Source organism: Microcebus murinus, chromosome X (genome assembly GCF_040939455.1).
Source record: "Microcebus murinus isolate Inina chromosome X, M.murinus_Inina_mat1.0, whole genome shotgun sequence".
NCBI lineage: Eukaryota > Metazoa > Chordata > Mammalia > Primates > Cheirogaleidae > Microcebus > Microcebus murinus.
Window position 1 is genome coordinate 78,514,640 of NC_134136.1, and position 16,089 is coordinate 78,530,728.

The 16,089-nt window shown below is 49.5% G+C and overlaps 1 protein-coding gene across 3 annotated transcripts in view; it reads right to left on the reverse strand.

Moving 5' to 3' along the window:
- The window catches only part of FGD1 (FYVE, RhoGEF and PH domain containing 1), a 43,450-nt gene extending 29,964 nt beyond the window's left edge, over positions 1-13,486 (reverse strand). For 2 of the 3 annotated variants that reach the window (XM_012747825.3, XM_012747828.3), the window contains exon 1: positions 12,360-13,472. In XM_012747825.3, the coding sequence (XP_012603279.1) occupies positions 12,360-12,666 (307 nt within the window). In that variant the 5' untranslated portion in view covers positions 12,667-13,472. Of the gene's footprint in view, positions 1-12,359 lie in introns of all 3 variants that reach the window. The other variant, XM_012747826.3, reaches the window with a different exon arrangement.
- Between the last annotated feature and the right edge of the window lie 2,603 nt (positions 13,487-16,089).

The following is a 16,089-nucleotide window of genomic DNA, read 5'->3' on the forward strand; positions in this document are numbered from 1 at the left end:
ACAGAGCTTGGCAAAATTGCACACACACACAACCACCCCTGCCACTCGGATATCTCTTGTCCCCTAAAGAAAGCATATCCTTGTACCCCAGGAGTGCTGGATCACTGTCCCAGCTCTGCTGTGGGGGTGAAGTGTATACCCTCCCCACTCCACCCTCACTCCTCCAGGCCTTCAGCAGGCTGGAAGGGCAATCTTGACCCTTACCTCAGGAGCTCCCGATCTCAAAGACAAAAGAATCTGGATCAGGAATAGCTAAATGGTGGCTCAGAAAATGCAAGGGGGTCAGCCTGTCAAGACTGGGGAAGCTGAGGGAAGGGAAAGGTTAGGGACAGGAGGGACAGGGTGACCAGACAAAATGTAGGATACCAGTTACATTGGAATTGCAGATAAACAATGATTTTTAGCATAAGCATGTCTCATGCATACTTATATAAAAATCTATTAGGCTATGCTAAAAATGATTTGTATATGTATTAATATATCTGAAATTCAAATCTAATTATACATTTTTGGGGCTAACTCTGCCAACCCTAGCCAGGGACAGCTTCAGAGTGAACATGGCAGAGCCAGGCCTCCAAGGCAGCAGTACCTGGGAGCCAGGGTTCCGCCAGATTCTTGTCTGCTTAAGCCTCACTCAGGCTGGTGGCTCTACCAAATATCTTCTGCAATGGGCCCCTGAATGCTCATGACAGTGATGTTATTTTAGGGATAACCTTGAATCTAGTCTTCTTTATTAAAAAAGTCAATAATTTTAAAAATATGATACTTGACTATTCCAAACAAGGATGGTGTCATCAAGATCACTGGACTGCACGGATTAAGGTGTTGTAGCACCTGTATTAGGAATAGGTAGTTTAAGAGTCACACAGACCCCAGTGTAAATCCCAGCACTACCATTTACTAGCTGTGTAGCCCTGGGCAAGCCTCTGCATCTAACTGAGTTTGTTTGTGTGTGTGTAAAACAGGATAATAAGAGAAGCTCCCTAGTTTGGAGGAGTCTACGGACAACGAAGGGCAAGAGCACAGTGTCCCCCAACATACACAGAGCAATATGGGTTAAACTTGAAAACCAACAGAATTACATATCCACAAACACACAAAACTATACACACAGATATATAAACCCACCAGCTGCAGGCTGTGACTCAACGTAAAGCTGTTGGTACACTGAGAACACAAACTCAGCCAGAGATGGGCACAAAACCCAACCCCACTCACCAGGACAGTCTGCAGATCAGGGTGGAATTCCTATTAATGGTGTCTGGGTCGTGAAAAGACAGTGGTGCCCTGTCTCCCCCATTCAAATTCAATTCAAAATTCAAACCACACAAAACTGTAAAATAAGTGTCAAGAAGTGTAGCTGGGGTTTGAATTTTCCCACGACAACGTATTGTTGTTGAAATAGCAAAATCATTCCAAAAACTGTTTCTGGTTGCTGCGTGCCTCTGCTTGGCAGGTGCCCTGAGCACATGCCTTAGGGTTTACTGGCAAAGCGGGTCCAGTCTCTAGCTGGGTTTGAGGACAAAGACTTCTCCTTTTGTCCATTCCACTGGAACTGCACCCTGCTTCTCCCTTACCTCTTTCTGAGAATTTCAGCTGCCAGTGTTTCCCCTTCCCTGGCCGTTAGCAACCCATCTCCCTTCTCCCAGCTATAGCCTTGGCTTAATCTCAAGACTGCTATTAGGGCCCCAGACTAGTCCTTGGCCATTAACTCCCTGGTGTCCTGGGGCAAGTGGCTTCATAGCTCTGGACCCCAATTTCCCCATTTACAAAATGGGGAGAATATGTGTGTGCTGCTCATTGTGAGGAATCAGTGAGATGCCAGGGTGGGCAGAAGCCAGCCCTAGCATTCAGGCCTCCTGACAGCCATGCAAACTTCTCCCTACAGCCCTCAAATCTCTGCCTTTCCTGGCTGAGGGTAGGCCCCAGGGACAGCTGAATTCCTGGGGGTGGGGTGGGGTGGGAAAAGGGAACAGAGGGAGTAGAGAAGAAAGAACAACAGTAGAAAGGAAAGTTTCTTTTGGGAAGCCAGCCCTGTGGTGGGAAGAGGAGTCCCTCAGCTTGAGGAAAAAAGCAAGGGATAAAGGCATAACTGCCCCACCTCTTCCCACCTGCCCTTAGAATGTGAGCTTTGGCCCAATTGACCCACTCCACGTTCAAGGCCATACTGCACCTTGCTTGGTCTGGCAGATGTTCTCTGATAGTTAAAATATAAGGCTCTGTCAAGTGTGAAATATGCAGAAGGAGGTGTTTACAGGAACCCTGTGGGTAGTTTGGAGGTTCCTTTCCTGAAGTCAACTAGTCTTCTGAACATAAGGACTCTGCAGAAAAATGGAGGCACCTTCTGTAGAATGAAGACACTTTTGGAAAGTGGGAGCCATTCTGGCAAGTAAGGAACTTCCTAAAGAGTATTCCATCCTGCAAAATGTAGAAACTTTATGTGAAATGGAGTCTCTCATTAAAAGGTCCTTTCTGTAAAGAGAAGTTTCTGCAAAATGGAAGTGCCTTCTTCAAAGTGGAGGAACATTTTGTAAAGTACGGAGAGTTTTATAAAGACCCTTTTGTAAAGTGGATGACCTGTCTATAAATGAAGGACTCTTTGACAAAATAGAAGACTTAACTGTTATATGGAGAAGCTCTGTTTTATAAAGTGAGGCCCCTTCTGTAAAGTGAAGGATGTTTCTATAATGTGGGGACTCTTGTGTAAAGTGAGGAACTCTGTGTAGAATGGGACAGTATAAGGCAATAGGGAATGGTGGGGACTGAGGTAAACTGGAGAGCATATGCCTCATCTAAACTAGGGACAGAAACTCCTCTCCTGCATCCAGTTGTCACCTTGTAGTAATGGAGCCCTGTATTGTCAGATCTTCTAATATTTCAAGAGGATCTAGAACTCCAGATTTTTATGTGAAATCCCCTAATTTTAAAAACTGTGAGCAGGCCAAATGAAACTTGTGAGTCAAATTCAACTTGTGGGCCACCACGTTGCAATATCTGAGTTAGATGGTCCTTAAGGCCCCCTTCCACCTCTTCTGTTTACCTCTTGCCCTATTTGACATGCTGTAGCCCCTGGGCAGCAGCCTTGGAGGTCCCCTCTGCCAGCCTCTAGAAGGGCCTAGTCTCCTCTGGGTCTGAGCAGTCTCAGGGGGCTGGCTCACGCAATACTTATCAGGAATTCCCTGAATTGGAATCTGCCTTTTGCTCTTTCTGGCCTAGTTCACCTTCTTCCCTGTGCAGGATGTCTAGAGAGCAAAGGATTATAAGAACAATGAAAAATCTCTGGAACTCAAGCTGTTCACCTTTTAGCAGAGAATATAAGGTATGGGGATTCAACTGTTTGTTGAACACTAGTCTGGGCCAAGTGCTATGTTGATGCTTTCCCATACGGCATCCTCCTAAGAACCCTCTGAGCTATTAGCCCCATTTTACAGATGAGGAAACTGGAGGCACAGAGAATCAAAATAATTTGCCTGAGGATAAACAGCTAGAAGTGATTGAGCTAGTACTGGGTCCCAAGTGTGTATGTATCCAGAGTCACAGAGCACATCTTCAGTGAATGTTTGCTGAGTTGGGAAAGAAATCACATTTGGAGGGGGGAGGGGAGAAGACTTTCTAAAGGAAGTGGTTTTTAGTTGAGCCATCCAGGATGGGGTGTTTTTACAGGTATAGATGGACTGGGAACCATCCTGCAGACAAGGGAAGAAAAGTAAAAGTGTGGATGCTGGGGATGGGGGTATGGGTTAAGTGTATGTTTGAAGGGCAGAGAATCCCAGGTTTACAAGAAGGGTCCAGAGCAGGAAGAAGGCATAGGAAAGGCCAAAAGATTCAGGCAGGCAGGCACCTCCCCACATACACCACTAATACCACCATCAAGGTACAGACCTACAGGGGGCATACAGAGACAGGCACGGAAAGAGACAGACACACACACGATCTACAGAACCGCACACAGAAACATCTGGAACCTCCCACAGGCTCAGATAGAGCCAAGGTGATATACAACACATACAAACCCAAAGAAACGTGCAAACATACACACAGCCAAACAGAAACAAGAACATTAAGACACACACAAAACAGACCCATGGGGACAAAGACAGCCAGGCAGTGGGCACATGAACATGCATACACACACAAACCTTAAAGCCACATGAGAGCATCAGTGGCCTATCCCTCTTCCAGTGGCTTGATTACTGTGAGGGACTGGCTACCTCCTCCCTGCTTCTCTGGACCAGAGGCCAGAGAAGGATAGAGGGGGGCAGCTCCCCTCCCCAGGAGCTGGGGAAAGGGAAGGGAGTGGAGCTGCAGCTGGGAGCACTGGGGGCAGTAATTACCCAGTGTTGGGGCTGCCACTCTGGCTGAGATTCCCCTCCCTGTGAGGCAAAGCTGCTAGGGGGATGGTCCATCCTACCCCTGCCTTGACCTCAGGGACCCAAACACCCACCCATCTCTCTTCCCATCCACCAGAGGCCTGGTCAAATTTGAAAGTTGGAGACAGAGGGCTTACGGGGAAAAAAGGGCAGATAATAAGAGAAAGACACTGGGACAAGGAGGGAGAAGACAGAAAAACTACAGAGACCTAGAGACAGATATAAAGGAAGACAAAAAGAGGAGGGATAAGTCAGAAGGGAAATAGAGACAAAGAGGTCCACAGAGGGCATAGGAGTCACTGAGGGATATAGGCCCAGAGAGGTAAAGGGGCAGGGACAAAGAGGGCAGGCCAAGGCCATTTGTTGAACATGGCATGAAGTGACTTGCCCAAGCTGACATGAAACTTTAGAAAGTGGCAGACCTGGGGCTGGGGGCTCTTCCCACCACCAGCCCCTGCTAGAGACATGGGGCCCAAAGGGAGACCCCCCCAAGGGAATTCTTCAGAGAGAGAAGTAGTCAGGGAGATTGGGAGCTGCTCCCTAAGAGATGCACAGGGAAGGAGACCCAGCCTTCCCTGCCCCTGCCCCATCACCCCAGGTGGGGGAGGGGCCGCATCCACACCTGGAAAGCATTAGGTAGGGAGGCCCGGCCTACAGGAACTGGGAAAAAGCTAGAGGGGGTTCAGGGAAGGTGACAGTGAAGGCCAGCTGCAGCTCTCAGGGGCCAGCCCTGCCAGTTCCGACTTTCCCACTTTCCACAGGCGCCTCTTCCCTCTGTGCCTTAACCCTTTCGCTGCAGGGGCCAAGAGCAAAGCCACAGAGGGTTAAAAGCTGTTGGTACCAGAAGGGCCTGCTGATCCCTCTCAGCCTCAGCCACACACCTGTGCCCCTCACTCTCCTGCCCTCACTTTGGGGCAGGAGAGTGTACCAGACAGGTACATTTTATGCCTGTTGGTTGGTGTCACCTAAATGTCTCTTTTCAGGCTCTGCAGACTCAGTGCATCCTGAACACACCCCTTCCCCAGCCCCTGGGAAGGGGTGTGTTCCTCTGCTCCTCTCCTGGCTTTCTCCACCCCAGCAAGGGCACCTTCATCCACCCAGTTGTCCAAGTCTGAGGCTGGGCTTTCTCCATGACTCCTTCCTTTCCCTCAACCAAAATTCCAGCCAGGCCCCAAGTCCTGTAAACTTGACTCCTCAGTCATTCCAGAATCCATATACTTCCCCCTCCCCAGCCTCCTAACTGGTTTCCCTCCCATCCTCAGGGCCCTCCACAAGGCACTCTCCACACCACAGCAAGCTTTCAGAAAACACAGCCCCCTTCCATTACTTTAGCTTTGTGAAGGGGGCTCCTCTGGCCTTCAGGGTGAACTCCAAACTTCTGAGCATAAGGACAAGGAAGGCCTAGCTCTTGAATACTTCCCTGCCCCCACTCTCCAGCCACAATGGCCTCTTGTCTGTTCCTCGAAAGTGCTCTCTTCCGCCTGGAGCTTTGGCACATGTTGTTACCATGGCCTGAACTGCTTTTCTGCTTCTTCCTACTTATGGACTCCTATTTATCCTTCAAGTCTCAACTCAAGTGTCCTCTTTTGCCTGCCTGCCACCCTCCCCGCCACCATGTGTTCCTGTAGCATCTGTGCTTGGAATTACTTGTAGTGTGTCTTTCCTGTTAGGTATGAGCTCCATGAGGACAGTGATTGTGCCTGTCTTGTTGCCCACCCAGTACCTAGCACAGGGCTTAGCACATGGTAGTCACTCAGCAGACACATGTTAAATAAAGAAATGCCCTCCTTCCTCCCCTCTTTCACTCTCCCTTACTCTATCACCAAGTATTATTGATGCCATATTATATGCCAGGCAAATACGAGGAGGTGTTACAAATGGGGAAACTAAGACCCTGAGAGGGGAAGGGAGGCCTGGAGGGACAGTGAACCAAGGCAGAGTCAGCAGTGCTGGGGCTCCTTCAGCTACTGCCCTGCAGCTTTGTCTCCAGCCTTGTGTCTTGAGGCACCTTTTGGAGATGTGATGCCTTCCAGGTTCAAAGAGCTGGGCACTGGAGCCCCAAGAGGCTAGACTCACTGCTCCAAAGATGTTTGCTCTCTCTCCAGATGAGGGAACTTAATTCTGCAGCAGGGCTAACCAATGGCAGACTATGCTTCCTGCCCTCATTCCAGACAGGTCCTAGCCCAACCCAGCCAGTGTCTGGCCAGCTCCACTTCTGCCTAAGGCATTTTAGCTAACTGGTCCCCAGAAAGCCATGACTGTCTGGGACATTGTTAGCTGCCACTCACCCTTGAGGGAGCAGGCAGCCCCAGCTGGGCCCTCCCCAGGGACATAGGCCCCTGAAAGGGCCAAGGAGTGGGGATGCCAACCATCTGCAACTTGGAGACTTCAATTCTTTTAGTCCTGTCTGGGGCAGTCCTTTTCCTGGATACCCAGAGTCTTTACATTTGTTGTGTTTGTTTGGAATGCCCCAGCTGACTAGGAACCAAATCTGGGTCTTTTTCCAGACACTCCCTGGAATCTCAAACTACCGCACTCCAAAAATTCCCAGCAGAGCCCACCACTGCCTCCTGCCCAAAGCCCCCTTTTCTTTCCTTGAGAAAACCCCCCTATGCCCCCCCCCAGGCTGCCTTCAATAGGGATAATATTGAGGGAGCCACACAAATTTACTGATGTTTGATTTGCTTCTCAGGATCACTCCCTCAGTTCTCTGCAATAGCCAGTTACCCTGGGTGTACATAAAATGGGTCTCAGCTTCATGCAAATATGCTTTAAAAACTGCTTTCCACTGGATAGCCACATGTAGAAGACTGAAACAAGACCCACACTTTTCACCTCTCACAAAAATCAACTCACGCTGGGTAACAGACTTGAACCTTAGCTGTCAAACTATGAGAATTCTAGAGGAAAACGCTGGAAATACACTTCTAGACATTTGCCTAGGCAAAGAATTTATGAATAAGACCCCAAAGGCAATCACAGCAGCAACAAAAATAAATAAATGGGACCTGACAAAATTAAAAAGCTTCTGCACAGCCAAAGAAACTGTCAAGAGAGCAAACAGACAACCTACAGAATGGGAGAAAATTTTCGCAAGCTACACATCCGATAAAGGGCTGATAACTAGAGTCTGTTTAGAAGTCAGGAAAATCAGCCAGAAAAAAATCAAACAACCCCATCAAAAACTGGGCAAAGGATATGAACAGAAATTTTTCAAAAGAAGACAGAATAATGGCCAACAAACATATGAAAAAATGCTCAACATCTCTAATCATCAGGGAAATGCAAATCAAAACTGCAATGAGATATCACTTATCTCCAGTAAGAATGGCCTTTATCAAAAAGTCCCAAAACAATAGATGTTGGTATGGATGCAGAGAGATAGGAACACTTCTACACTGCTGGTGGGACTGTAAACTAGTTCAACCTTTATGGAAAGCAATATGGAGATACCTTAAAGCGATACAAGTAGATCTACCATTTGATCCAGCAATTCCACTACTGGGCATCTACCCAGAAGATCAAAAGTCACTTTATGAAAAGGACACCTGCACGCGAATGTTTATAGTAGCACAATTCACAATTGCAAAGTTGTGGAAACAACCCAAGTGCCCATCAATACATGAGTGGATTAATGAAATGTGGTATATGTATACCATGGAGTACTACTCAGCTTTAAGAAACAATGATGATATAGCACCTCTTGTATTTTCCTGGATAGAGCTGGATCCCATTCTACTAAGTGAAGTATCTCAAGAATGGAAAAACAAGCACCACATGTACTCACCAGCAAATTGGTATTAACTGATCAACACTTAAGTGCACATATAGTAGTAACATTCATCAGGTATTAGGAAGATGGGAGGGGGAGGAGGAGATGGGCATATACACACCTAATGGTAATGGTGCGCACTGTCTGGGGGATGGACATCCTTGAAGCTCTGACTTGGGTGGGGCAAGGGCAATATATGTAACCTAAACATTTGTACCCCCATAATATGCTGAAATAAAAAAACAAACAAACAAAAGTCACTGCCTCTCTGAGCCTCTACTGCCCCATCTGGAAAATGGGCTTGACCTGTGGTTCCCACTATAGGCTGTGTATCAGAATCACTTTAGGAGCTTTTAAAAATAGATTCCTGGGTTCCAACCCCAGGATTCTGGAGCTCTGAGGTGGAGTTTGGGAATCACATTTTTTTTTTAAGGTCAGCAAGGGATTCTGATGCTCACTGTTTCAGAAACCCAGAACCATACAATGTCTAGGGACTTTTCCATCTCCAATTGTAACTCTTGGAGTCCCTGAAGATGACCCAGGCTCCAAATCTGAAGGAGCCAGTCCCTCCTGAGTCCCTGAAGATGACCCAGGCTCCAAATCTGAAGGAGCCAGTCCCTCCTGCTGCCCCTCCACTGGCTTAGTTTTCCCCACTACTCACAAAAATAGCTCTAACATCAGGTGCAACTCCTTTGACTGAGCTCAGGTCAGGCACCCCCGCCCCCCTGCCCAGCAACCCCTAGCATCTGGAAGGACATTCTAGGCCTCAATCCTGAGGAACAGGGTAGGTGTCTCCCCAAATCCCTATAAGCAAACCTATACTTGGGAACCCCTTTCTGACTTTCTCGAAGCCCTCTCTGGCATCTCACTGGGTTGTCCCAGTGACCCAATGAAGCCTTAGGTTTAATCAACCTGGAAAATGGGCATAATAATTGTCCCTCCTATCACCAGGCATCAAGATAACTAAGAGAAAGCACTTTGAAGCAATTCAAAGCTCTTTACATGGATAAGATATAATTATTATTTCAAAAGCCTCTCCCCCACCCCCAAGATGGGTACTGGGCCCTAAGGATGGTGATTCAATAAAGGCCTCAGCAGTCTGAGGGAGGAAGCCAGCAGGCACATGGAAATCTTAACATGTGGACTAAAATGTTTCAACCCTTTAATTGAAGCTCAGAAACCACCACCCCCCTCTCTCTTACACACACACCCTACAACTGCCAACCCTGCTCTCTTAGGGCCAATTATAGGCAAGTCCCCTGGAGAGAGAAGCAAGTCACTTGTGCCTACCCCTGGGCTAGCTGGGCAGTGTGTGTGTGGGGGGCGGACCTTTAACAACCCATGCTGCTGTGAATCACATGGCCCAGCACCCGCCTTGTCAGGGCTTGAGTAATTCCTCCGCCTCTTCTTCAGAAGGTTTTTCTCTCTTCTTATTTTTAAATTTAATTTCACTTTTAAAAACTCCTGCTTTCTGAGGATTTATACTATGCTGCAGGCTTTACAACCAGTATCTCACACACTCCTCATGGCACTCACTTTCCTTTCTCAGGAAACTGAGATCCAGAGAAGGGAAGTCACTCACCCAGGGTCACATAGTAAGTGAGTTAGGAATGGTTGGTTGGATGGGAGACCAGGTCCTTCCCTGACATCCTTCTTATTCCCAATCCTCATCTTGATTTTTCTAAAAAAAAAAAGACACTCACCATACAATTATAGAGGCAGGGACTTCATTGAGGAAAAGGATCCTGGGAACTTTGTGTTTCTTTTTTGGGGAGGAGGGGAGTGTTTGGAAGAGTATTATGATTTTAAATTTGAAAGCATTGGTGGATTGGAAAGGCATGCTCAGAATCATTACTATATACTGATCAGAGAGGCCAGAGGGGTTGAGACACTACCCACTACTGACTCTTAGACCAAAAGTATCTGGAGGGCAGGAATCCAGTGTCCTTCTCTAAGGCAATAGTTACTGAGGGCCTACTTTGTACTCCTTTAGTATCTGATCAGGCATTTATTCAACAAAGATTTATTGAGCACCTTCTGTGTGCTAGGCACTGTGCTAGTCACTAGGGATACAATAGTGAGCAAAACAAATATAATCCCCTTGCCCTCATGGAGCTCACATTCTAGTGAAGGAAGACAGGCACTAAACAAGCAGACATAAACAATAAGATAGTTGAGACTGTACTAAGTGCCAGGACGGAAGCACACTGGCAGCTGCAATGTAGACTCACAAATAGCCCTATCTAAAGTGGTCAGGGTGGCCGACGCGGTGGCTCACGCCTGTAATCCTAGCACTCTGGTAGGCTAAGGCGGGCGGATTGCTCAAGGTCAGGAGTTCGAAACCAACCTGAGTGAGATCCTGCCTCTACTAAAAAAATAGAAAGAAACTAATTGACCAACTAAAAATATATATACAAAAAAATTAGCTGGGCATGGTGGCGCATGCCTGTAGTCCCAGCTACTGAGGAGGCTGAGGCAGTAGGATCACTTGAGCCCAGGAGTTTGAGGTTGCTGTGAGCTAGGCTGATGCCACGGCACTCACTCTAGCCTGGGCAACAAAGTGAGACTCTGTCTCAAATAAATAAATAAACAAATAAAGTGGTCAGGGAAGGTCTTTTGGAGGAGGTGACATTTGAGCTGAGACCTGAAAGATGAGAAGCAAGCCAGGTGGAAGGCTAGGGAAGACCTACCAGGCAGAGTGAAAAGCAAATGCAAAGGTCCTGGGGTGGGAGTGCTTGTGGTGTGTTTTGGGATCTGAAAGAAGGTCCTTCAGTAAAGGAGTGAGTCGCCTGCTTCACACAGTATCTGTCAAGGTGAGTTTGGAAAGCCAGGAGAAGCAACATGTAGGGCAGGGCATTAAGGCCCTGTTTTCAGCTGGCTATCTCCAGCCCATACCAAGGAAGCCCTCTGAAATCTCTCAAGAGGTTCCATGACTAGCCCAAGGTCATGACAGCAGCAAGGGGCACATCCTGCCCAGGCTTTATGCCTCACTACTGCTACCTGGTGCTGGGCCACAGTCTCAAAGACCTGTGGACCCTGCAATGTGAGCCCTGGGAGCCCCCAGAGGTTCAACAACTCCTTCATTCCCAGTGGAAGGCAGGGCAGACATGCACTTCTCTTTTTCCGTGGCTCCTGGGTGCAGGCCCACATGAGAATGTCCCCAGATGGGGGAGGCCCTGCTGGGCTACTCTGGTCTGTATAGTGCAAAGGCCTTCCCAGGTAGTGCTGTGGCCCCAGCCTGACCTAGAGCTGCTCCCTGCCTCTTCAAACCCAAGAAACCATCCTAATTTTTCCTCACAAAACAACTTCGTGGTCCTGCACCTCTCTAGCACTGCTACAACTGGCTTCTGCCTTGCTGACACTTCTGCTGTCTTCCTACCCCCAGCACTCTCCTCCAGCCTGACTCCAAAGGCCTGTGGTCCGCCTCTTCCACCTTTCTCTCTCATCAGCACCTTCTACTCCCTCCTTCCTTGTCCTCCCACCACACACCTGGCAAAACCCCAACCTTGGATCAATCCACCATCCTTCTTTTTTCCACTCACACTCCAAAGCTGCTGAATAGTACAAGAGAAAATCACATAAGCAGAAGGCTTGGCATTACTTTTATGGTCTCCAGCCTCAGTTTGGGGAAGTGGAAACACCACAGACTTTGGACACAAATACATATGGTTTTGAATCCTGGCTCCATACTGGCTGTGTGACTTTGGGCAAGTTACTTAATTTCTCTGAGTCTCAATTTCCTCCCCTACAAAATGAGACTAATAATATCTACTTCACAGAGGGTTCCTCAAGTTGAAATGAAAACCTATGTAAAGCACCTAGTCCAGTGCCTGACACAATGTAGGTGCTTGGCAAATGCAAGAGACTGCTTCTTTTCTATTTTCCCAACAAATCCCTGGTTCCCCTAACCAAATCCCTGTTGCTGCCTTGCAACCCTGGCCCCTTTTCTTAGAGTGCTCCCTCTCCCATTAGCCTCAGCAGACAGAAGAGAAGGGTGTCAAAGAGGTTGAGGGGCATAAGGGACAGAGAGAGGAAACAGGGATAGTGGTTGAAAAGACTGGATGCAGGGCCAAGGGGTGGGGGTGGGGGATGAGGTGACCTGGAGGGCCCTGGTGAGAGGGCCAGCCCCGAGGTGGGGCTTAGAGGGCCCCAAAACAAAAACCCGCTCCCAGTACCAAGCCTGTGGCCCGGGCTCCCATGCTCCCTTGATTACTCACCAGGCCTAGGCTGTGATCCCTCCAGGTGGTAGGAGAAGCGCAGGGTTCGATGGTGCTGTGGACTGGGGCCACAGGGCAAGACCCGGGGGCCTGGAGCAGCGCCCAGGTTGGCGTCCGAGGGTCCGCAAAACTGGGAATTCAGGGAGCCGCCGAGAGCTGAGCCTGAACCCTGGCGCACCAGCAGTCCAGGCTCCAAGACTCCAGGGTCTGAATTGTCACAGGCCGGTGGAGCGGAGCCTGGGGGATTCGCGGCCGGGTGTTCGGGCTCGGAAGGCCCGGCGCCCCCCAGGGCTCGGTGGCCATGCATTGTCCCGGCCTGGGAGCGGGGCCCGGGCTCCCCGCTTGGCTCCAGCTCCTGGGGCGGAGGCGCGGGCGGAGGAGGCCCGGAGCCCGGCGGAGCAGCGGCCTCAGGCTGGGGGGGGGGGGCGGGGCTGCGGGCTCAACCCCACTGCGGAGACTGGAGCCCCCGGCCCGGGCTCGGGCCAGCAGCCGTGGCAGCGGTGGCAGGAGCAGCAGCAGCCGCGGCCACCGCCGCTGACGTGCCAGGCATCGCCGGCCCTGGCCCCGCTCCGGGAGTGGGCTCGGCGGGGCCGGGGGCCCACTGGAGAGCGCTGTCTGTGTGGCTGGGGTTGGCCGAGGGTCTGGGGACTACGCTCGGCGCGGGCTCTCCTTTGACCAGCGAGCCACTTCCGTGGCCCCGAGGCGAGTGGTTGGTCGGATCCGAGTGCTGGGGTCTCTTCTTTCTCCCCGAATGGGAATCGATCTGGACTCTCCTGGCTGGTCGGAAAGGGTTCTTCCTCCAGCCGCCGCGGAGACTGGGGGCGGAGGAGAGGAGAGGGGAGGGAGAGGAGAGGGGAAGGAGGGGAGGATAGGAAGGAGAGGACGGCGGTGGCTGGGGGCGCGCGTGAGTGTCGCGCGGCTGGACTGCGGAGCTCGCCTTCAGCCAGTCCTTCCAGACGATGCTCCAGCCGCGGGGACAGGGGATCGGCCAGGGCCAGGCTCCACTGTCCTTGCCAGCCTCAGCTTGCGTCTCCGCGGCGGCAGGCGGGAAGGAGCCCTAGGAAGGGGGATGGGCAGGCGGGAGCCATGGCTGAGACAGCCGCAGCCACAGTGGCGCTGGGACCCAGCTACCCGGGCCCCGCCTCTTCGCCCGGGATTAGCGCTTGACCACGCCCCCTCGCAGGGTCCCGCGTTACTTCTCGCTGCGACCGCCCTCTAGGCCTTCCTTCTGCCCCATAAAAATTCCCCTCAGCCTGCCTTCCCCATTTCTCCTTGATCCCACACCGTCAAATATCTGGGCTCAATCCACCAAATCTGCCCTTCCATCCCATCTCAGGTCTTTCTCACTTCATTGCCCCCTACCTTTTGTTTTGAGACAGAGTCTTGCTCTGTCGACTGGGATAGAGTGCAGTGGCGTCATTGTAGCTCACAGCAACTTCAAACTCCAAGGCTCAGGTGATCCTTCTGCCTCAGCCTCCTGAGTAGCTGGGACTACAGGTGTGGGCCCCCATCACCTGGGTAATTTTTCTACTTTTAGTAGAGACGAGGTCTCACTCTTGCTCAGGCTGGTCTTGAACTCCTGAGCTCAAGTGAACACCCCCCCCCCCACACCGGCCTCCCAGAGTGCTAGGATTACAGGCGTGAGCCACTGTGCCCAGCCCTCCCCTCACTGTTTCTTCTCTTTTCCAGAAGCCTTTTCACATGTTCCAAAGTTTCCCAGGGCTTGGCTTATAGAGGACCTGTCTCTGATACTCTTCACTCTGCTCAGACCAGACATCATGGTCCCTTGTCACTCTCTTACCAATAGCCCCAGTTCCCTGGTGTATCCCATGTGCCTGGCAACATCTCAACCTTAGATCAGTCCAACTGTCCTCCTTTTCCATGCCGGTGCCCAGGCAGGTAAACACTGCTGAAGGAAACTGTTCAACCTCACAGATTTGTGCTACTATAAACCCATGGTTCCCAGCTTCCACCAGGCCCTCAGTGCTGACCCACAACCCTCCTAGTTCTTTCTCACATCCTCCACTGTGGTCACTTCAAACCCTCTCCCCTCCCCTCAAACCCTCAACTTCTCTGTCTGCCCCGTAACCCTGTGCAGATAACGCTATCTCCTACTTCACAGAATAAACAGAAGCCATGAAAAAGGAAGCTCTTGACTTCTTGCCACCAAGCCTAGGAATTCATCTTTGCTCCTTCCCATCAGCATCTAAACATACACAGGTCTCTTCCATCTAAAAACAAACAATTAACCAAGAATTCTCCCTTTCCAACCACCTCCCTCTCTCTTCTCTTTTCTACAAACTTCTCAAAAGAGTTGCCTACACTCAACTGTCTTTATTTTCCCACCTCCCACTTATTTTTCCACCCACTACAATCTGCCTCCACTACTTACTTGAAACTGCTCTCTTATCAAGGCCTGCCATGGCCTTTGTCACTAAAACCAATAGAAACTTTTCAGAGGTTATCCTACTTGGCTTGTTGGTAGCATCTGGCACTAGTGACTGCTCCCTCCTCCTTAAACCACTTCCATGACACTGCACTCTCCTTGTTTTTCTCCTTCATCCTTGGTAATTCTCTTTTATTTTCCAGGTTCTTCTTTGTCCAACCCTCAATGATGGTTCTCTTTAAGACTTTGGCCTGAATTCTCTTGTCTTCTCTCTATATATTTTCCTTCCATTATGTCATTTGCTCCCATGACTTCAGTTATCATCTCTTTGCTGATTACTCTCAAATTGATACCTCAAGACCAGGTATTTCTCTAGACCCATGCGTTCAACTGGTTACTAGACAACTCTACCTGAATATCCCAGAAATACCCCAAACCTCAACTTCTCCCTCACTCAAGGCATCCTCCTCACAATCTGTTTGTCCTCCTTTGTGCCTTACCTTAGTGAATGACCCTAGTCAAAGCAGAAGCCTGAGCTACACCCGATTCTTCTCTCCTTTATCCACCCTCCACACGCAACCACCAAGTCCCAACATTTTTACCTCCTGACTAGCTTCCAAGTCTATTTATGTAGTGCTGCATTTCGGCTTCCACTACCCTAGTTTAGGCCTGCTAGCACCATTTCTAAACTGCAAAACTCTTACAGTCTCCCTGTTAGTCTTGTTGTCTAGAATCTGTTTTCTACACTACAGGCAGTGCAGTGTATATCTTTTGAAAAGGTAAATCAAATCATACCACTCCCATGTTTAGAACCCTTTGATGAGTCTCCACTAGCTCAAAAGTAAACCTACCTTCCTTAATAGGGAAGGCTAAGGTGGGCTCTTCAAGATCTGGCCCTGTGTCAACCTTTCCAGACTCCGTGTTGAAATTCTTAGACTGTTCCTTAGTCTCTCTAGTTTTGGAGTTTTTGCAGATGCTGTTACCTCTGTGTGAAACTCTTTTCACATCTCCCCAATTACAATTCATTTATTCTTCAGATCTCAGCTCAATCAATGAGTGTGTTTTAAGAACACACTATGAGGCACTAGCTATGCTATAGTGAATAAGACAGACATAAACAAGACAGTTGCGGACAAACTCTGCCCTCAGAGTTTGCGGTCTGGTACTGGAGAGGATGTGAAATAAATAAACACATAATTACAACACATAAACACACATAATTACAAATTATGATATGGCTGTAAAAGGACAGAACAGGGGGATAGGAAAAGAGAATAACAAGGTGGGGGTGATTTAGCCTGAGGGGTCAAGCAAGGCCTGACATTTAAGCTGAACTGCGAAGGA